The sequence below is a fragment of the Misgurnus anguillicaudatus genome, unplaced genomic scaffold (assembly GCF_027580225.2).
Source record: "Misgurnus anguillicaudatus unplaced genomic scaffold, ASM2758022v2 HiC_scaffold_33, whole genome shotgun sequence".
Lineage (NCBI taxonomy): Eukaryota > Metazoa > Chordata > Actinopteri > Cypriniformes > Cobitidae > Misgurnus > Misgurnus anguillicaudatus.
In genome coordinates this window covers 6,084,359-6,107,926 of record NW_027395283.1, presented here as the reverse complement: position 1 = coordinate 6,107,926, position 23,568 = coordinate 6,084,359, and the positions used below count along the sequence as shown (strand labels likewise).

Sequence of the window (23,568 nt, the reverse complement as noted above, 5' to 3'; positions counted from 1 at the left end):
TTAGTGTAATTCTGGTGCAGTTGCTAGATAAGTTGTTGTTTTAAACATTGTGTGAAAATTAAAACATGACATTGTCATAACGTTTGAAAATGGTAGAATCTAACATTCATCTAACGTTCAGACAACACAGAAACGTTCTTAGAACGTCAAGAAAACTGGAAACTTTTTATATTGGCAGAATGTTGGGAAGTTTTTTGAGATTGACTTTTGATTTATGTACAACATTAAGAAAATGACTTTTGTTAGAAAAGATTCTTCCAAAGTAAGAATTCAAAATAAAATCATAAAATAATTCAATTAATTGTATTAAAGCAACACAATTGCACTGTTGCGCTTTTCAACCTCATGTGGGAGCCATAATCAAATCTTACATGGAAAACTACATAGTGTTGCTTTAATATGAAAACAGTCATGTGATTGTTGTTAGTTTTACTTACTTGAGTTTTTTGGTTTCTTTAATCACAAGCTGCAGTCTCACAAGAACTTCATCTGCTTTATTTTTATCTCCAATAAATTTATTTAGATCAAGTTCATCCAAATGCTGCTCAGACGTCAACAACACAAAAACTAAAGCTGCCCACTGTGAAGAGGAGAGTTTGTCATTTCCTACTGATGAAGATTTCACATAACGTTGAATCTCCTGCAGCAGTGAATCATCACCCAGTTCATTCAGACAGTGAATCAGATTGATGGATTTCTCTGGAGATAGATTCTCATTCATCTTCTCTTTAATGTACTTAACAGTTTTCTCTTTCTTGTAGGAGCATCTTCTCATCTGTGTCAGTAGATCCTGTAAGAGAATCTGATTGGACTCCAGTGAAAGACCCAGAAGAAAACGCAGGAAAAGATCCAGATGTCCATTCTTACTCTGTAAAGATTCATCTACAGCTTGGTGATTTAACTCATATAATGAATCCTGTTTTGATAATTTATGTTTAAATTTGCCCAAAATGTTAGAAAACCGACCTGGTTTAGAATTAAAAACATTTCTGTATTTCTTTGTGATGGAGATGTGAGCATAAAGAGCTGCTAGATGTTCCTGGATGCTGAGATGAACAAAGCAATAAACTTTCCCCTGATACAAACCAAACTCCTCTCTGAAGATCTGAGTACACAATCCTGAGTACACTGATGCTTCTGCTACATCAATGTTACACTCTCTCAGGTCTTCATCATAGAAGATCAGATTGCCTTTCACAAGCTGCTCAAAAGCCAGTTTCCCCAGTTTGAAGATCATGTCTTCATCTTTCTTCTCATAGTCCTTCAGATGTTTGATGTTTGTCTGAATGATCAGGAAGTGTGTGTACATTTGAGTGAGAGTTTTGGGGATCTCTTGACTCTCTGCTTCACTCAACATTCTCTCTAGAACAGTGACTGAAATCCAGCAGAAGACTGGGATGTGACACATGATGTAGAGACTCCTGGATGACTTCAGGTGTGAGATGATTTGATCAGACAGACTCTCATCACTGATTCTCTTCCTGAAGTATTCCTCCTTCTGTGGATCAGTGAAGCCTCGTACCTCTGTGACTCGATCAACACACTCAGAGGGGATGAGATGAGCTGCTGCTGGTCTGGAGGTGATCCAGATGAGAGCAGAGGGAAACAGATTCCCCTTGATGAGGTTTGTCAGCATCACGTCCACTGAGGTTGATTCACTTACATCACACAACCTCACACTGCTGTGAAAATCCAGAGACAGACGACACTCATCCAAACCATCAAAGATGAACAACACTTTATATTTATCACTGAAGATTTCCATTTCTTTTGTCTGTGGGAAGAAAAGATGAAGAAGATCTAAAAGACTGAGTGTTTTGTTCTTCATCAAATTGATCTCTCTGAAAGGAAGTGGAAATATGAGGTGGACGTCCTGATTCTCTTTCTCTTCAGCCCAGTCCAGAATGAACTTCTCTACAGAGACTGTTTTTCCAATGCCAGCGACTCCCTTTGTCAGCACACTTCTGATGTGTTTGTCTTGTTCAGGTAAAGGTTTAAAGATGTCATTACATTTGATTGATGTCTCCTCTGTTGTTGTTCTTCTGGATTGTGTCTCAATCTGTCTCACCTCATGTTCATTACTGATCTCTCCACTTTCACTCTCTGTGATGTAGAGCTCTGTGTAGATATCATTCAGTAGTGTTGGGTTTCTCTTATTTGATGTTACCTCATACAAACACTCAAACTTCTTCCTCAGATTTGATTTGAATGTGTTCAGGACTTCAGCAAGTTTAGAGTCATGACTGTAAATAAAGAATAAACAAATCAGATAAGAACACAAGTTTAAGTAAAAATGTACAGTATAGAGCAAAATGTTGTTTTTGCATCACAAAACACAGGACATTTTAATATGGTTTGTAAAATATTTTATTTATAAGTATCATGTGGTCAAACTTTTCTAGTCTCTAAAATAAAATAAAAAATCCTCTGATTTACCTGAAATGAGTACTCGTGTTTTTATTAAAGTCTTGTATTTGATTCTCAGATTGTTCAATCTTCCTCCCCTTACAGTCAGGTTCTGTTATGATTCGTCTGGATGGCAAGAATGAGAATCAAGAATCACTTAAAAGGCCTTTTACATTACAACTATAAAAAAATATAATTTCAAAAACGTTTGATTTTAAAGAGAATAGCGGAGTTCACACCACACTTATAACGATAAAGATATAAGTAAAGGTATCATTGTGATCACTTGCTGGAAGATTTTTTCCAACTGATGAACAACAATGAGAGCCAATCAAATCTGAAGTGCACGCACATTAGAAATGGCATCGTGGAGAAGTTCACTGCTGGGGTCAATTAAATAAAATTACTTCAGGTGTCAAGTGCTGTTGCAGTGAAATTGACTTCATAATGTTTTTATTCTATTATACTGAATATTACACCAAAAGGAAAGATATTAGATTACACACACTAGATTCGCTGTTTGTTTAGAGCAGGCGTGGGCATTTCTGGTCTTGTAGGGTCCCTGTCGTGCAAAGTGAGGGTTAACCTAATCAAACACACCTGAAAAATCTAGTCAAAGGCTGCAGGATTGCTTGGAAATGGCATACAGGTGTATTTGAATTGGGTTGGAGCTAAACTTTGCAGGACAGTGGCCCTCCAGGACCAGGAATGCCCACCCATGGTTTAGAGATTTATGTGAAATGCAGCTTGTTGAGGACATCTGCTGGTTATAGCTGCTGTAAATGCAATAAGAACAGCATATTTATACATATAATGACATGTAAACAATTACAAGCAAATGGAAAGATTTTAATACAAAGACTGAGTGCTTGCACAGATGTGTCTTTCTGCATGATGATTTATCTGATAATGAAGAATAATTTCTCATCTCTTTCTCAGAATACATGATTGTAAAAAATACCAAACTACAATCATATAAAAGCTATAATCACATGTTTCAGAGTGTTTTATACCTGACAGCAGGTCTTGTCTCTTCATTCTTAAACTGTATTGGACGATGCATAGACTGATCACTCTTCATAGACACACAGCTGAACTCTGAATCTGATCTCTTCTGATGATCTGAACTATAACACACAACAGATTTAATACTTTAATTACTTTACTAATATTTTGAAGCTGACCATAATACAAAATAACACTTAAATATTTTCCTATAATATAAATGTTATTTAATAAAGTGTTTCTATAAAGTACCTGCATCCTGGAGAAAAATCTTCATGTGTTGATGTTTGTGTTTGATCCATGATGGAGCTGCAGAGGTGAATCTGATCAATCTGATCTCCACAACTATCTGATACTGAATGAAAATAACATTCACACACAAAATAAACTTAAAATCAAAGTGAATAAACAGACATTATAATTCAGATAAATCAATCCTGAGTGTTGAAGAAACAACTGCATCACCTCAACTACACAACATTACATAAACACAACAATAATTAAGAATCACTGACTGTGCAAAACAATCAATAAATAATGCTAAAATTAAGATAAAAAACAATCAAATGAATAAATCTTTAAAGAAACTATGAATAAAGAAGTAAAAAGTGTCTCATGTCACCCTAACAACAATGTAAAAGCTTATGGCAAAAAAATATGAAAGATGTCATTACAAATCTGAGTTATTCCATCAAATATTCATCTTTAAACTCTTCCTAAAATACAAGTGTAAACTATTGTGTTGTTTAAAAAATATATATATTGATTCTTTTGTAGGCCTATCTAAGATATAAAAACATTACATCTTTTTGTTATTTTGATCACTTTGTTTTATTTTTTTTGCAAATAAATGCTTAACATTATTGAAACATAGCCCAAATGATCGTTTACTTAAACCTAAAAACAATAAACTCAGAAAACGTAAGATAATGTTGGAGTCTCTTAATGTTTTCAACGACTTTAAATATTGATAGATGAACTTGTTGACAGTAATTTTAAGATAAGAAATTATTGAATATAAAAGAGTGAATCTGTCCTTTAAAGAAACTCTGAATGAGGAAGTAAAAAGCGTCTCATCTCACCTGAACACACCTGAACACTCGCTGTCATCACAATCTGACTGGATTCACTTTCTCAAAATACTACAACTTTAACATCAACTACACACACAAAATACCTGTAAAGCTGTTTATACATGTTATATTAATCACTTTAATCATCGATATGTTAAGAAATCAACTCTACCTGTTCAAAATGGCGGAAGATAAACACGAAACAATTTACTTTCACTTTCATCTGTGACGTCACTATTGTATGAGGAAGTGTTTGAGGTGTTTCTCCCTCTGCTGACAGTAAACAAACATTAAACATCTGATTACAAATAATTTAACACATTTAATTTATTAACGAGACTTAATCATTAATGTGAGTCAATATGTTTACATTCACTGCATGAAACAAAGAGCACATCAGCATTAACACTAATTAAACTCAAATCAAAATTAATCCTCTTTTGTTTAACTAATGTAAGCCTAATAAAGTCATATGAGTTTAATATAATGTAGACTAAGTGATATTTTATTATTTGTGTGAACTACATTTACATTCATGTATTTATCATAGTGTGAACTTTATCAAGTGTTTGTTATAAACACAGCGAGGTCTCCACTGCCACCTACAGGACATTTGTGTTATTACAGTTATTCTGCAGTGTGTCATAGACAATAGAAACATTATTCACAGTTTCTTTATTTTCTCCACTGAAATCTAAAGTGTGTGTTGAATGTGCAGATGAATGAAATGTATAAGATAACTGATGGTGCTGTTCTCAGATCAGATGCAGGGACACTGAGAAACATCATCAGCAGCACATCCGGCCTGTATCAGTGCACTGCGTCAAACATCATAGGAAAGAGCACCTGTGTCCTTAACCTGCAGGTTGTAGCACGTAAGTGTGTAATGTTGGACTTTAAGGCGTCCATTTGCATGTTCATAATTAGAGGAAAGGCACAGTATTAAAGTTAAACTATTTATTGATCAGATATGAAAAAGTTTTACAGTGCACTGGGTCATCTCAAGCAATGAACGACCAGCTCAAAAAGTGACATGCATATTTATAAACTATGTGACGTCGATCTTTCTTCTTAGAATCTCCACCCACAAAGGCCGTTCCCCTCGTCAATCTGACTCCATCACCACACCCATTTTAGTCTGCAGGAGATAGACACACACAAACAAAGAAAAAACCAACTGTTCTCCACTCATCCCTGAGATCCATGCAGTCCGTCACTTCACATATGATTGACTTCAGATAGCATATTATAATGCTTTCTTAAAAACAAATCATTAATGAAACATTCATTTATTCATAAAAACATAAGCTGTAAGATGGAAGTGATTATTATGTAAAACATATTTCAATAACATGACATCATTTCATTATTCGTAAAATTGGTTATATGAATAAGGCACACATTAACTTCTTTAGATAGATAAACACATATTAAATCTTTTACTGCAATACTACTTCTAAGCAAACACTTTAATCATTATTAAAAAACCATCTGTTAGGGAAGAATACACACACACAAAGAACAAGCGCAGGAGATTCTGTTCTTCAAGGTTGAGCTGCCATCCCCCCATTAAGTTATTCTGTATGCAACCTTCATTTCATTGGTTAATACACATTTATCAAAGACAACATCATATCTTTATTACATCAATTATTCAATGATTAATACTGATTAAGTAAGAAATATATTGCATATTTTATCCTTTGAATATTAAAGTATTAGTTAATACATGGTGTCTGTTTGCTTTTCCTCTTCTGGTCTCTCTCTTATCTGTGACAATCTCCAGACATAAATTCCTAGTTAATCCTTTTTGCAGTTTTACACACACACCCAAGCTGGTAGCTTTCCACTCTCAAACACCTCATTCTATGTAATAACTCAATGCATATATGAAACACCCAGTGTTTGTAGAATAAAATGATTAATTAAAGAAATATAAAATGGAACAAAATCAATTTCCACAGTCCTTATTTGGACATCTTTGTAACTTTAACACTTTTGGCAATCATAGGCAGTAAATATGTAAAACATAATTATTCAACAACACAACAATACTCCATTGTTCATGAATTGTAAATGCATTCATTAGTTAAACATACTAATTTTCACTTTCTCTAAATGTAAAATAGTTATAAAGCAAACAACTTGTTTATTGAAACCATCTGTTCTGTGTGTTTTCCCTTAAGGGCTTTTTCTATAGCCCCCCTGGCTCCCACACACATATCAGCCACCCCCTCCTTGGTAACTTTCCACACACAGACAACTTTCTTGTGGTCATCACAAAAAACATTGTTGTAACAATACACATTAATTAAGATTATAAGCAGCACGATTAATAAAACAAAATCAAATCCCACAAAACAAACCATGTGAAGTGAACGAGCTGCTGCAATATAAAATCCGGAGAGTTAACAACGCACATGTGAGTAAACAACATTTAAAACATCAGTCCAGTTCATTAGTTTATCTGGAGGTAAGGCTCCAAATGCAATAAAATAAGCCCGTAATTATATCCTGATGGTTTTAGCTTTCAGCATGTTTGCTTGTGGTTCATAGTGTTAAACTTTCCTTCTCTGTGTTAATTTATCTACGTTCAATATGTATATGATCTTAAACTTCTGTGAGGAAAATCATGTCTGCGTTGATGTTCAGTTCAGACTTGCAAATTAAAGATAATTTTCTTCACTTTGGTTTGGGTGTGTAATATTAGGCTACTTGATGGTCTTGTAATAATAATTAAGTAAAAGCCTATTTTCATTTGTAGACACTGCTTGTATTATATGCATAAAATAAGCTTTTATTTCAATGACTATGCAAATTAGAGTTAATTCATGGTCATCTTAAATGTGTATTAAATAAAAACATTTACACCATTAAATTACACATGGTAATGTTATCAATAGTTGTCAGATAATAGCTATTGAAAGAGTGGATATTTTTTTCTCCTTCAATGCATGTGTTAGCCACGGATTGAAGATTGGAAACAGTTTATTTAATTTTAATTAACAGTTGAGTAACTTTTGGCCCTGAGTTAGATGTTGATTAACACTAAACCAGTCTAAAAATCCATCCGGTTTCCCCAGCTGTAAACCCTTTTGACTGTTAAAGTCTTTTTTTCTTATAATAAACTGACATGTTGATAACACATTCAGTTTATGTGTTTATGAGTACACTTTCAGAATGCTCTCGATTACATGAAGGTCCATACTGTATGCATCTGTAAGTGTGGTGGTGCTTATGGGGTGTCACTCTGGGACGAGTGAGCATAGGGAAAAATTACAGTATACTCACTACAAAAATCTAGACTACACCACTGGTTAAAAGTTTATTTTGTCAAAAAAATCCTTGGCTAAGGTTTCTATGTGAGCATAGAAATGCAAACAGTAAAATGATGTGTTTGTACTGGAAATGTGTATGTGTATTTGCACAGTGAATAATGAATCAGGAAGTCTTCATTGTAAAAAAATCTCCATTCCCAAACGAACATTTTCTAGTCCCATATATGACACACAGGGAATACAATGGAATAGTGGATTGCAATAAGGTTAGTAGTATACAACCTAATAGTTAAATAATATATTTTTAATCATACCCTTACTGGGGGCTGAGCCCCCCTAAAATGAAAATCCTAGAATCGCCCCTGGTAACAGGATACAGTGTGCTATGAGAGGGATTGTTTATTCACGTTAGTAAATTAAAGCCAAAAATATTCACCAAGTTGTCTACTCTATTTATAATGACAGATAATATATTTGATTTATTTTTATGAGACATTTTGAATTTCTGGAAATATTTAATACAGAATATGACAAATAATGCAGAATCCCAAAAATTCAACATTTTGTTGATTTTGTGCTCTTCCACGATCGTGAACAACTGTACGAACTGACTGGCAGCCGACATCTAACTCCAGATTGTAAAATCAGTATTTTGTTTCTGGTAAGTCCTCAATGAAACTAATAAATGTGACCATTTAGTGCATTAGATGTGTTCGCTGCCAAGACGGACACAAATATGGCGGCGGTCATGGCAGAAGTGACGTCTTTGTTACCCATGAATTGCTTAATTAACCTGAACATATCTGATAGCTTTTTGTAGAGGAATTCTGGTGAGCACGTCAACCTAATTTAACACAAAAGTATATCTGTTCCTATTAAAAACAGATTTTAATTGCTCTTCTCCACATAGGTTCATGGTAAGAAGTTTTGATTCCTACTTAAACAAATGAAGTAATATAACCACACTTACAAAAACACCCACACAATAGACCAATTTAGAGTAGACGTCACAGTTACGTCACCTCAATGCGGTTGCAGAAAAACACTGGAAATGAATTAGACACGAGTGAAAAGAGCAAGATAACTCACTAGAAAATGTCCTGTTGTGCTGTTAAGTGTCAGAATAAGAACCATCGTCGAAGACATCATTGAAGATAAACGTAGGTGTTTATGGTTACAATAAGCCCTTAAACGGACAGAATGGAGCGAGGAAATCATCTGGAAATCTTTTAATAATTAGAATAGAAAATAAGTAGAGAAGATGTCCGGTGTTCTGCCGAAGTCTGTTCCCTCCATGTGTTTCTTATAACGTTTTTATTACGTTACAATTATAATTGTTTAGAATAATTGTTTTTTATACTGAAAAAGCAATAATATCACAATTTTTAAAAAATATTTCATAATTTTTTCGTTTTCTATTATTTCTTTTTATTTCCTTATATCTTAGCTTATGTCTTCTTCCTGTTTGTTCTAAAATTATTATGTTTACATACTTAATAAATATATAAATATAGCACACACACACACACACACACACACACACACACACACACACACACACACACACATGATGTAAAGTGTTATTAATATATAAACAGGCCTTTTTAATGTATGTTTAAACATAATACTTTTATAATAGTTTTAGAACAAACACGTAAGATAAATATAAGAAATAATAGAAAACAGGAAAATTATTAAATATTTAATAAACGCTATTATATATAATACATGATAGTATTGCTTTTATATGTACTTTAGTGATTCAGACTGTAAAAATAATTGATTTAGCAAAAAAGAACAATACATATACATTACATACATGCATATCAGTAGCCAAGCCATTTAAACTTTTTATCTATCTAAAAAATAAACTTAACGTTATTAAAACGCTATAAGAAACATTGCACTAAAGGGAAACAGGGGAATCAGACTTCGACAGAACACCGGATCCATAAAAATCATGGTTTAATGCTAAAACACTTCACAATCCTACTGCGGAGCAGTCACTTTCTGCAACCAGTTTGGCTCCGCCCACAAAAAATCCTGACTAGACCCTGAAGCCGCCGCTAGGCGCCGCCATTTCCACCATTTAGAAGTTCAGCTGCCGCCAGCCAATAATTTCCTAAGCCAAATTGAGCTGATAAAGTTTGCATCAAATAATAATTCTATCACATAGAGACATACACACACAAAATATATAAAGCAATACACGACATCTATTTTCCGACTGGTTTCATAACAGCACAGTCTTGTGCTCACTCGTTGCTATGATACACAGAGACCATTTCTCAATCCAAAGGTTGCAGCCTGCGGAGGTCTCATATGCAGGCTGCATACGCAACCCAGTCTCATGTAAAAACGTACCCTGACTACGTTGGTCCAATTTGCAAAACGTAGAGGGGTTACAATAATGGCCCTGGAATTGTATGACTGTTACATTTTTTTTCGCCTATTCTTTTAATGGCCCTTGAATTGTATGACTCTTACGTTTTTTTTTCGTCCAAGTCACGTGACTTTCAAGCTACCGGCCGTGAGAACAAAAAACATGGCGGACATTCTCTCATTTTTAATGGAAAAATCTATATTTTGAGTTAGTTTCTGAATAAAAAGAAGTTTTGATTACATTTCTAGCGAGAAATATATATTTTATTTTCATAATATTCACTCAGTGAATTTACATAATCATCGCTTGCTCGATTTTACGCAGATTTTCCAGATCTCGCCAGAATAATGTGAAACTGATACGTTTTGGTTGCTATGGACACTGCCAGGGCTCGTCACATGACGTCTTTTAAAGACTTTAAAACCGCGTTCAGCTACAGGTAAAACAACATTCAGAGGTGATTTTAACAACGCTCCACGGCGCGTGAGAGTAAGCATTTTAAGCGTTTTCTGATCATGTAGGTAAGTGCTTTTATTAGACGTGATGCATGCTGGGTGGGAAATTATTTTTTATCAAAGACTCGTTGATGGTAATTAATATACTGTAGATATGAATATACATTTTGCAACCCTGTATCACATGAAATACGTTCTGAGGAAACTATTTTGCAAATCGCAATTACGTTACATGCCAATATAAGCAGTGCTATTACGTTGGTCCTTAACCTAATATGACCCGTCGCCATGGACACAAGGGGTCGGATATCTAAAGTTAAATATTTTTAACTTACGCGTGAAATGGTTTATTTTAAAAATATATATATTCTAAGTAAACAACAACAGCCCAGGTTTAGTAAACATTTTTTTATTGAAACTATAAATAAATATTCTGCATCCATTTTAGGTGTGCCACTGTGGGTGGCTCCCGCACACCCCCGTGGCTACGCCCCTGCCGTGACCCAAATCTCGTTCGCACATCATCGGGATGTTTATCATCAATTTACAAACCTCGCCAGTCGCCTCATCTTTGTGAGTATACCATTACATTTCTGTTTGTTCGATATTAAATTCATTATATGTTTTTTATTAATCCAGATCGGCTTCTAAATGTTGTCTGAATTGTATTGGTCATCTATATTACATTCTTTTTGTTCACAATAAGTTCAACACAACACATAATCAAGTAGTGGGTGATTAGAGCGTGATTAAAAGTCACGTTATGTTAGTCACCATTAACATAACGTGACAGACCCTCGATCATTGTATTATATTCATATTTTTGGAATTAACTACCAATGTTCTTCTACTGTGGTATTTTGTGTTTATAGTACACAAATCATACCTTGTTTCTACCGCAGTTAGTTCCCTATCGAGAGCGGTCTCTCGACATTGCGTCCGCTGACGCTATGGGTTAACTCCTCCCACTTCACCAAAACTGAAATCTTATTGAACAACGCCATTGCAGGGCACTGGCCAATCGTCGCTGACCGCGGGAAGCGGGAGCCTATAAAAGGCGGTGTAAGAGCGACGAACATCAGAATTCTCTTCTTCACTCAAGATGAAATCTTCAAGCAAGTCTATGATCTGCATTCTCTGCGCGGGACCCCTGGAGCAGCCGGACTCCCACGAGCACTGCATCGCCTGTCTGGGATTGGCGCACGCCGAGGCGGCTCTCGCGGATTCTTCGTGCGAGCACTGCGCCGACCTCCCAGCACGCGTGCTCAGGATTAGGAGAGCCGTGGCTCGAGGTCTCGCCGGGGAGCAACCCGCTGCCGCCGCTGTGCCGCAGGCGGGTCCCCCCCCCTCTGATTCTTCTCTTGCTCCCCGCCAGGATGGTAACGACGGCGGGAGCTCCTCCGGTGGCGCCCGCCCTTCGGGATCTAAGCGCTCTCCAGTGGAGTTCCACCCGGATGTTTTCCGCCCCCCTTCTGCTTCGGACGTGGCTGTCTCGTTTGGAATTGAGGACGAGGAAGACAGCATGTCTCTTTCTGCATCTACCAGCTGGGCTGAGGCAGAGCGGGAACGCCCGCCTCACGTGGATCTCCAGTCTGAGATGTCTAGGATTATGGAGATGGCGGCAAAAGAGCTGGACCTCAGCTGGACATCGCCTGACGAGCCGGCGAGGAGCAAGCTAGATTCATGGTTCCTCCAATCGGGCCGCCAGCAGGCCGCTCCGAGGAGGAAGACGCCTTTCTTCCCTGATGTTCACGATCAGGTCTCCAAGACATGGTCTGCACCCCAATCGGCGCGCGTCCATGCACCCGGCATGTTCTCGCAGGTAGACGGCGGGGAAGCCCACGGTTACGTGCGCATTCCCCCCGTGGAAGAGAACGTCGCGGCACACCTTTGCCCTTCCTCCGCGTCACTCGGCGCTGAGCGCGGCCTGCCGTCAAAGCCCTGTCGGATGACAGCCCATCTGGCGGACAAGGCTTATGCATCTTCTGGTGAGGCGGCGGCGGCGCTACACGCTATGGCCGTTCTACAAGTCTTCCAGGCGAAGATTCTGCAGTCGCTGGGTGATGATGTCGATACTGAGGCGGTACGCAACCTACGCGCTGCCACGGATTTTGCTCTCATGGCAACGAAGCTCTCTGCCCAGGCCGTCGGAAAATCTATGGGCTTCATGGTCGTCCTTCATCGCCACCTATGGCTTACCCTAGCTGAGCTGAAGGACAACGAGCGTAAAGCGTTGCTGAATGCTCCGATTACTCCCGCCGGCCTCTTCGGTGACGCCGTGGAGTCAGTCGTCGAGCGTTTTTCAGAGGCACAAAAGCGCTCACGCGCCATGAGTCAGCTGCTTCCCAGACGCTCCTCTCAGCATGAGGCGGCTAGATCGCGCTCTTCCTCAGCCCCGCGATCCACGCAACGCCCTCCTAAACCAGCTGGTTTCTCCGCACCATCGCGTCAGGAGCCCGATGTGCGCCCTAAGAACTGGCAGCCCCGAGGAGGTCACGGTCGTGGCAGGAGCCCTCGACGCCGCGGCGGACAGCATCAGGCTCGCAAGCCTTCTTCCTGATGGAGAGGGCGAGAGGAGGAGATCGCTCGTGAAGGGGCAGGCGTCTACACGCCGGGTTCCTCTGCCCCCCTCTGTTCCTGTGGGCGACATTCCGTGTTCAATAAACACCGTTGTAAATACTGTTGTGAATACTGTTATGTGTGTAAATGTAATAAAAACACAAACATCACCACAAAAAGAGCTTTTTCCTCCTCACAGCCCTCATATAGCGACCGAAGCCCTGCAGTCAAGCAGCGCGAGGTTGAGATATGTACAAAGTGCTTATCAGTTAAACTCGGGCACCGCCACCGAGCCGTTGAACGAGAATCAGCTTCTACGTGCCGCCCCGCCGCTGACATTTCTAGCTCCGCAAGGGTCAGGCTCGTTCGTAGAAAACACGTCACAAGCGTCTATGCACGGCCACCTTCGCCCTCTATGCCAATTTATAGAAGCTTGGAAGGCGATTCCGGGCGTATCAGAATGGGTAATAAGCATCATAGAGAACGGCTATTCTCTACAATTCAGACGCAGACCGCCCCGTTGCAATGGTGTGGTAACGTCATTAACAACACCGCAAAATGCCCCTGTCCTGAGACGGGAGATACAAAACCTGCTCGCGACAGGAGCGATAGAGCGTGTCCCTCACGGCGAGTTGAACAGCGGATTTTACAGCCGGTACTTTGTGGTGCCCAAGAAAGACGGCGGGATGAGACCGATTCTGGACTTAAGACCTATCAATCGTGCGCTACGCAAACGTGTATTCAAAATGATAACCGTGAAACAGATCCTAGCGCAAGTTCGCCCTGGGGACTGGTTTGCGTCGATCGATCTAAAGGACGCTTACTACCATATTCAGATATCCCCCCGTCACAGGTGTTTTCTGAGATTTGCGTTCGAGGGCGCAGCTTACCAATACTCCGTCCTACCGTTCGGGCTAGCTTTAGCCCCGCGCACGTTCACGAAATGCATGGATGCGGCTCTCTCCCCCCTCAGAGCGAGCGGGATGCGCATTATGAATTATCTGGACGACTGGCTGATTTTAGCTCAATCTCGCGATCTATTAAGCAGTCATGTAGATGCATTGCTGCCCCACTTGGAAGCGTTAGGACTCAGAGTCAATGTACAGAAAAGCAAACTCATACCGAGTCAATCCATTTCTTACCTGGGAGTTCTGTTGGATTCTACATCGATGCGCGCTCATCTCTCGCAGCAACGTGTAGAAACATTAACGCTGTACATTCGCCGTTTCAGAACCGGCCGGTTTGTCCTCCTCAGAGAGTTTCAAAGGCTGCTGGGTCTGATGGCATCAGCCGCTCCAGTTTGTCATTTGGGATTGCTTCGCATGCGGCCGTTACAGATATGGCTGAAAGATCGAGTTCCGATGAATATGTGGGCCTCGGCGTTTTTGCGCATTCAGATAACACACAGCTGTGTCAGCGCGCTGAGACCGTGGCGCGACCCGACCCTGTACAGTGTCGGAGCCCCGCTAGGACAGGTAGCCTCTCGTATAGCGGTCACCACGGATGCGTCGAGGTCAGGCTGGGGAGCGGTATGCATGAGCACACCGGCGTCCGGTGTGTGGCCGGATCCAGTGAGTGTTTGGCACATAAACCGTCTGGAAATGAGAGCGGTAATGTTAGCGCTCAAGACATTTCGTCCGCAACTCGAGCGTCATCATGTTCTAGTACGGACGGACAACACGACGGTGGTTTCATATATAAATCGCCAGGGAGGTATTCATTCAAAAGCCCTATTCGAGCAGGCGGCCAGCCTTCTTCTATGGGCGGACCGCCATTTACTCTCCATCAGAGCAGCACATATTCCGGGCATTCTGAACAGAGGAGCGGATATGTTATCGAGGAAAGGCCTTCCCAGCGGAGAGTGGAGGCTCCATCCCGAATCGGTTCAGCTGATATGGAGCCAGTTCGGGAGGGCGTCGATAGACCTGTTCGCGACCAGCGAGAACACGCACTGCCCGCTGTTTTTCTCGCTCACTCACTCCCCGCTACAAGGGGACGCGTTGACATCACGCTGGCCGGAATCCAGACTGTATGCTTTCCCTCCGATAAAACTCATACCCTTGGTGTTATGCAAAATCAGGGAGGAGAGAGCCACGGTAATTCTAGTCGCACCAGACTGGCCGAACCAGCCGTGGTATCCGAACTTGAGAGAGATGTTATTAAGCCCCCCATGGCAGATTCCCTTAAGGAGGGACTTACTGACTCAGGTGGAAGGTTCAGTATGGCACCCCAACCCAGGGCTGTGGAACCTACACGCTTGGCAGGTGAGAGGAACGTAACGTTAGATAACTTTAGCGATCTCTCGCATCGGGTGGAGAACACGCTCACTGAGGCGCGAGCGCCGTCTACGAGGCGCTTGTACGATCTTAAATGGAATGTGTTTCTAAAATGGTGTCATGAAAACGGCATCGACCCGTTAAACTGCCCGGTGTCGGACATTTTGCTTTTCTTACAGCATAAGATGGACGCCGGCAGCTCGCCGTCGACGCTAAAAGTCTACGTGGCGGCTATTGCGGCGATACGCCCCCCCTTGGAAGGGCACTCGATAGGAAAACACGCACTTGTTGTCCGATTCCTGAGAGGAGCGAGAAGACTAAAACCCCCTCGCACCCCTTCGGTGCCGCCTTGGGATTTAGATGTAGTGCTTAGTGCACTTTCACGACCGCCGTTCGAACCTCTGGAGTCTTGCTCTATTAAAGACCTGTCTCTTAAAACGGCTCTTCTTCTCGCTCTGGCTACTACGAAACGCGTTGGGGATTTACAAGCGTTTTCTGTCAACGAGGATTGCTTACGCTTCGGCCCGGGAGATTGTAATGTCATCTTGAGACCCAAGATTGGATTTATACCTAAATCTCTCTCTACCCCCTTTCGCGATCAGGTAGTTACCATATCGGCGTTATCTGCAGCGCCTGCAACATCTCAGAACGCATCTAACCAGGAGGCTATTTGCCCTGTCAGAGCCTTGAGGGCATATGTGAATCGTACTGCCAACTTCAGAGCATCGGACCAACTCTTTGTGTGCTTCGGTGGCGCTACTAAAGGCAGAGCGGTGTCTAAACAGCGGCTCTCTCACTGGTTAGTGGATGCTATAACGCTAGCTTACGAGAGCGGCGGATTGGAGCCCCCTTTTAACATCAGGGCACACTCTACGAGGGCTATTGCCTCATCATGGGCTTGGTTTCAAGGTACTACTGTGCAAGATGTGTGTCGCGCGGCTGGTTGGGCTTCACATAACACCTTCGCGAGGTTTTACTTGCTCAATATGCATTCGCTAGCTGCAAAAGTTCTGTCGGTGAGTACTGAACATTCTTATGCCTCTAATTTATAGCGCCCTGGGTTCTCTCAGGTCGTCTTGGCTTCTAAAGCAGCTATCTGTATGTGTGCGTGCTTGTGTTAAGCCTAGTTTATAGTCGCCGCGTCCGCAAGAGCGCGTTGGTGCGCGCGGCAAAAATGACGTCAACGCGGAGTGGGCGGTCGCGCGCGTTGGGTGCGCGAGACCCCATTTCGCGTGGCGCTGTGCACGGCATTTTTTGTAACTTTCCGCGCGGCTCCGCATCCGAAAATGACCGAACTCGAGGCGATTCTGTCCGAGCAGGCAAGCCTGTGACGTATCTCTTTGATAAATCCAAGCAAAACAATGTATATATTTATCTGACACTCTGGAAGTAAAGTATGGAAACTTTGCAGTTTAAAACACGAATTATTTTACATGATTCAGAATGTTTGGCTTATATTTGTATTGAATGAACCACTGGATGAGGAATAAAATATAAACCTTAAGATGTCTGTACTGTTTGTTTAGTAAAAACGTTAATGAAATGATAATGTTTAATAAAGACATATTTAAAAGATTGTTGTTTTATTCATGTTCTCATATTTATATATATCAAACTCTAATGTTAAAAGCAGTAGGGTTGTTCCAGCGGACGACTTCTTCTATCCTCTTCTTTGTGTTTGTTTTTGACTTTATTGCTCGCGTCGCCGCCTGGTGGTTAAAAAAATAGTGCAACGGCGAGCGCGTTAACTATAAACGCCTCGTCCGTTTGGTGAGACGCGCGCGCGATCCGCGGAGGCTTGCGTTGCGGACCAAAGCGCGAGTATAACCAGCCCTTTACTCTCTTAGAACGCTGCGCTCCATCAGGTCGTCTCTACTAAAGACGTTGTGGGTTTAACGGTGTTACCGCTGCGGCTGTTAACTCCGTGTTGAGACAGAACCCCAATTACCTCTATCAATTTTGCTCTATGTTGCCCGGCAAAGCCGTGCGTGCTACTATTACTACGTGTATTCACTCAAATTACTTGTCTATTTGCCCCGTAGCGGCGCAGTGATGAGTATTCACGTTTCTTAGGTTTGGATATGCAAATTTCATACCTCAGGAATATCTACATCCTATTGGCCGGACACGCCCCCTATGTTACGGGCGCCGCATGTCAGGGTTTTTATTGGTTGTGTTCTAGACAACATTGCGTTGCAGGGCTGGCTTCACCCCTCGCTCGGCGTGGTTGTACAATGTTCCCATAGCGTCAGCGGACGCAATGTCGAGAGACCGCTCTCGATAGGGAACGTCTCGGTTACTATCGTAACCTCGGTTCCCTGAGAGACGGGAACAAGACATTGCGTTACGCGCCGAGCTCGCGGCTTGCCAGCCATATTCGTTCAGTCGAGTATTCTGATGTTCGTCGCTCTTACACCGCCTTTTATAGGCTCCCGCTTCCCGCGGTCAGCGACGATTGGCCAGTGCCCTGCAATGGCGTTGTTCAATAAGATTTCAGTTTTGGTGAAGTGGGAGGAGTTAACCCATAGCGTCAGCGGACGCAATGTCTTGTTCCCGTCTCTCAGGGAACCGAGGTTACGATAGTAACCGAGACGTTTACTTCTACTGTGGTAGTACAGTAACAGCAAACCTTATGCTTTTACCACAGTAGTTCAGCCTTTTTATACATAGTAAAAAACAGTAACAACAACACCATGCTTTTAATACATTTGATGTACAATTCAGAAATCTTTAGACATTCAGATCCTTCTTTTTTGGTCAGTTTTAATCTATTGCCGTTTTATTTATTTATTTATCTTATTATATAGTCTTATGATAGTGGGCGGATCTTGGGGTTTGTTGTAAATAGTTATACACATACAATGTTTAGTAAATAAAGAATTTTGAAATATATATATATATATATATATATATATATATATATATATATATATATATATATATATATATATATATATATATATGGGCTGGGCATAGATCAATTTAGATTTGAGTATTTAGGTATTGAATGTGATGCTGGAGATTGTATAATTATTTTTCACTTTTCCTCAGAATAAAGTGTTTTATCATTCACTTTTTTGTGTTGAAATAGATTAGCCTATCCCCTGTATGTCATCGATGCGCTACTTCAAAGATGTGAGGAAAAGAACATACACCTGCGAGTAGACTGTTACATTGCCTGTGTAATTGCCTCACATTTGCAGGTTAGTACCCTTTTTTCTGTGTAAAACTGAATTATTGTTTTTAAGAAAAGACCTTTAACTTATTTATGTCATACTATGTTCAATCAGAAATCAGGGCAGGGCATATCACACAACATTGCCTTGGCCGTACCAGCATTTCATGTTTATGGACACAAATTGCCCTGCCAGGTAATTCATTGACTTTATAGGGATATCAGGATAACACACATCATTCACTCCCTGTTTGGCCTCAATTTTTCCTGTCTATGCACTGCAAAGCTGAAATTAGCCAGAAAGGCCTAAAATAATCTTTAATCTAACAATTTTCCAACCTGACGTTTGTCTAAACTTGTTTCAGAGATGCAATGCGTAAGACAATCCAGTGGAAACCGTTTATCTCAAATCTGTCTGGGTCAAACTAATCACTATAAGCAGAGGATTGTTATAACCAAATTGGTTTCCTTTGTTTCTTTTTATGCAGATTACCTAATTTGTATAATAATTACAATAATATAAAGTAATAAAAAGAACAGCTTTGCTATTTTTACAAATTAAAAGATAAAATACCTTAAGATCACTATAAGCAGTAGGATCATGCTTCGTGTGAGTGTACAGTATGTGATATTTTACCACTTTAATCATAGATGAAGTACAGTACCAGATGGCTTGATGGGTTTGGGCTCACAGACGGGGAAGGAATGGAAAGGCTGTGGTCTTTCCTCCAAAGATTTGCCAGAGTCACAAAGGAGATGACTCCATCTCATCGCCTTGACCTACTGACTGATGCCCTTTTGCATTAGGGACGGAGGAAATCAACTGACCTAGGTGTGTCTACTGCTGTATAACCTTTCAAAATTCTGTGCTGGTGGTTCAGTGCTTATACATTTTATATTTTCTGGAGTGAAGCCGATCACACACAAAATGGTAAGCATACTATTAGTAGATTAAACTGTCTTTTCATAGGTGCAGCTACTGCAAAGAGTAGACAAAGCAGAGAAAATATTGATTCTTGCTCAGGAAGATATCTCATGTCATCAGAGAGGCACCAGGTAAACAATGCACATAAGAAGCAGGTAACAATTAGTTGTAGATGAGAGAATATTACATTCCATTTATAAGTGCATTTTGCACAAGAGTATTTAGGATTGATGTGTGTCTTGTTTTCTGTTATTGTTGTTGTATAGTGTTGATTTCTGAAGGAGACATGGAGAGATGGAAAAAGCTAGCCCAACAGAAACCAATAAGTAAGGAACTGAAGTTAAAGTCTTAAATACTGTAAGAATGTCATGAATACTATTAACAAAGAATATTGCAGATATAATACTTACCTTTCCGTGTACAGTAATAAAATATAATCATGTTAAGAAGTAACATGAAATGAATGACTTTATTAGAGTGGTAGTAATGTCGTCTTTTCTTCAGACACTGTCTGTAGATGGAAAAGGGACTACATCATCAGACTGATTCAGTTCTACAAGTTCAAGTAAGAGTTTAATGTTTTTATGTAAGACTTGTCTTTAAAGGAAAACACCACCGTTTTTCAATATTTTACTATGTTCTTAGCTCAACTTGGATGAATTAATGCATACCTACCTTTATTCAATGCATGCACTTTTAGTCTTTGTTAAGCACTTTGTGAATGTGTTGGCATTTAGCCTAGCCCCATTCATTCCTATGGCTCCAAACAAAAGTTTTATTTTGTGCCACCATACTTACTCGTGTAAATACATGGAAGTGTTTGGTGGCTTCTAAATTCATCCCTGTTTGGAGCCATATGAATGGGGCTAGGCTAAATGCTAATACATTCACAAGACGCTGTACAAAGATTAAAAGTGCACGCATTGAAAAAGATAGGTATGTATCAATTCGTTTAAGTTGAGGTAAGAACATAGTAAAACAGGGCTATTCAAATCTTACCCTGGAGGGCTGGAGCACTACAGAGTTTATGTACCATTAAACACCTGTGATTTTCTAGTGATCATGAAGACCTTGATTAGCTTGCTCAGGTGTGTTTGATCAGGGTTGGAGCTTAACTATGCAGTGCTCTGGCCCTCCAGGGTAAGATCTGAATAGCCCTGTAGTAAAATATTGAAAAACGGTGTTGCTGATGTGCTTCAACGTGTGATTTATAGTAATGGCATCGTTTTGAAGGAAACTGTCACCGGTGGTTATAAATTAAAGTATTGCAGCATTATTGCAAATCTTCATGTGGTGTAATTAGTAATCTATTACCACCAAGGCCTTACTTGTAACATATGTTTGGTCAGGTGTACCACGGTAATGCTTTCTGCTTGCTAGCTACTGAACTTTTGTGCTGTCCCTGCTGAAAAAACCAGCATACCAGCAAGACCAGCATATGTTGTGTTTTGGTGCTGGTTTGCTAGTGAACACCAGCTAAACCAGCATCAAACCAGCATCAGCACCAGCATTAGCACCAGCTAAACCAGCAACAAACCAGCATTAGCACCAGCTAAACCAGCATTAGCACCAGCATCCCATGCTGGTCATACCAGCATATGTTGTGTTTTGGTGCTGGTATGCTGTGACCACCAGCTAAACCAGCATAGACCAGCATAATTCCCATGCTGGTCCATGCTGGTTTGATGCTGTTTTTTTCAGCAGGGGTACTTTTTGTAATGTGTAGATATGGGACTCGTGAGTCACACAAAAAGGGTGAAACAGTAATCTGTCTGTTACTGTTCTCTGATCAAGTGTGTACATAATGTTTAATACTAATTATTTGCTAACCATTGTAGAATTGAGGACTCTGCTGAACATTGAGGAAAAAATACCGTATCGGGAGAAGATGGCAAGAGTCTGATTCAAACTTCCAGTCTACCCTTAAAGATGTGGACCGTGAGCTCAGAGTCCAAATGCAAGGCTAGAACTGAATCAAGGGAGAGAGCAGTCCTCCTCCACCTGAGAAGAATATATCCAGGTATAGTGCTAAAAGTGGATAAGTAGATACAATATGACATTATAGGTTTGAACTTAAAAAGGACTATAATACAAACTAATAGATTCATTTTTTTGCATGTGTGTTTCCTAGCTTTGCTTCAGATGGGCAGGGCATTGCCATTAGATTCTCCAAGCAGGTAGCCAATTGATTTTCAGGAATCATGTGATCCCTTTTGGCATGTCTACTTCTGCTTTAATGACACTGTAAGTATAGTTACTTAACCCTAGTAACCACACAGCAGTCACTCTAGTAACCATCTGACAAACTAACTACCTGCAAATCATATTAGAAACCACCTGGTAACATAACATAGCATTTTGTTTTCTTTTGTCTTCTAGATTGAAGAAGATGATGTTTCGAGGAGTCTAAAAAGGCGAGGGATTGATGCCTTACATATGAAGACTCGGGCAGCTGAGAAAAAGTGCGTGCTTTACCAGGAAATGAGAAGTCTAAGGGGCCAGTCACACCAAAAGCGTTTATGGCAGTTGCAGGCGCCTTTTTTGAATGATATTCTATGGGCAGGGTGCGTTTGCGTGCTGTTTATGTGCGCCGAGCGCCTTGCTGTTTTTTGCCGCCTGCCGCGCACGCATTTTTGAAGGAGCGCTGAGAGCGGAGAAGCGCCCGACGTCATTCGCGTCTTTCCATTGTCCAATCGAATGAGGGGAGAGGCGGGCCTTACGTTGTGGTGAGTGAAGTTTACAGTTGCTTTGAAGAACCGGAATCCACTCGCTCACTCTCTCCTGCGTGTTTGTGCACCCCTCACCCTCAAACAAGGTCAGAGCAAGCGCCCTCTTTTTAAAGTTTCTGCTAATATGACAGTTAACAGCAAAAGAGCGCTCACGCTTCAATATTTGATTGACAAGACAGCTGAATCTGTGGTTGCTTAGCAATATGAAAAGCCGCGTCGCACTGCTCTTTTTTTAAAAAAAGGCAGTGCGTCGCGCCTTGCGTTTGCAAGCGTTTAAAGCGCTTTTGGTGTGACTGGCCCCTAACTGAACACCCCATCAGCAGCAGGCCTCTAACATTTGTGCTCTAACATCAAAGACACTGAGCAGCCTGGTGCAAAAGCTGCTCTCATTCAACACCTCCAAGAGCTGGAAAGAAAACTACATCAAGCCATTGTGATGTTTCACCCACATCTATCGGACATTGTTCCTGCAGACAACCCCCACTTGTGTCAGGCCCTCCCCATGCCAAGCATACAGACACTGGTATACAATGATAAGAGTGATAATGATGAAAATGTGGATAAATATGATAACTAGCACTACAGATTTTTTTTTAATTTCTAGTCTGATATTGTATTCTGTAAAAAGAAAGATGTAAAATGTATAGTATATGTTGCAGCATATCATAGAAACCTTTATGGTGGTGTAATATAATGTTCGCCTTACTTGTGCAAACATGATGTTTTACTAGATCTGATTTATTATTAAACGTATGTAGTGTTTTTAAGCACACATATTCACACTAGTCTGTGTGAGGACAAAATTGTGTGTTTACCATTGTGATGTTACTTATTTACTGTAATGTACAAATGTGGTCAATGTGTGTAAGGTGTTTTGTTTTTGAATCCTTTGAAACAAATACTGTAAAAGTTTGTAAAAAAATAAAATCTTTTCCACAATGAGTTATAGTCATGATTTCAGCTATTGTCACAGCACACTTTAAAGGTGAATGAATAGTGATGAACTTAATAAATGACTTATACAATGATTTTACAGTCATAATCCACAAGACAGACTGCCACATACAGTAGGTTCTTACATAACCATTATATTGGCTTAAAATTCTCCCGAACTAAGTTGATGTGGATTAATACTTTTTTCTTCCCATTATATTACCTTTAGTATTATATAGTTCGTTGCTATGGTGGTTGCTATGAGGCTGCTATCACTGAAACCACGTAGCTTGCATGACGTGTTTTCTTTTTAAATGACATTTAACATTTTCCTACAGAAAACAAAATTTGATAACTCAACAATATGATAA

At 40.4% G+C, this 23,568-nt stretch overlaps 1 protein-coding gene and 1 long non-coding RNA gene across 4 annotated transcripts; one reads left to right on the top strand and one right to left on the bottom strand.

The window, feature by feature from the left end:
• Positions 1-433: 433 nt before the first annotated feature.
• LOC129437411 (protein NLRC3-like) lies at positions 434-2,772 on the bottom strand. Its single transcript, XM_073865702.1, has 3 exons — positions 2,759-2,772; positions 2,437-2,532; positions 434-2,243 (listed from the first exon to the last, which is right to left on the bottom strand). The coding sequence occupies exons 1-3, from the start codon at positions 2,770-2,772 to the stop codon at positions 434-436; spliced, it is 1,920 nt and encodes a 639-aa protein (XP_073721803.1).
• Positions 2,773-10,100: 7,328 nt separating this feature from the next.
• On the top strand, positions 10,101-23,548 carry LOC129433828 (uncharacterized). Of its 3 annotated transcripts, XR_012368714.1 has the most exons (11): positions 10,101-10,666; positions 11,049-11,173; positions 18,527-18,638; positions 18,726-18,806; positions 19,262-19,442; positions 19,581-19,666; positions 19,802-19,861; positions 20,040-20,100; positions 21,374-21,555; positions 21,667-21,779; positions 21,915-23,548. It is a non-coding gene; the product is annotated as an uncharacterized lncRNA (long non-coding RNA). The 3 variants fall into 3 exon arrangements; XR_012368713.1 differs by lacking the exon at positions 10,101-10,666 and having other exon boundaries at positions 10,826-11,173; positions 21,915-23,546; XR_012368715.1 differs by lacking the exons at positions 10,101-10,666; positions 18,726-18,806 and having other exon boundaries at positions 10,837-11,173; positions 21,915-23,546.
• Positions 23,549-23,568: the final 20 nt, after the last annotated feature.

Bases quoted from the DNA above. Each gene is read 5' to 3' on its own strand.
- LOC129437411 (XM_073865702.1), bottom strand. The intron at 2,244-2,436 runs GTAAATCAGAGG...CTTTATTTACAG, and splicing joins AACACGAGTACTCATTTCAG to TCATGACTCTAAACTTGCTG.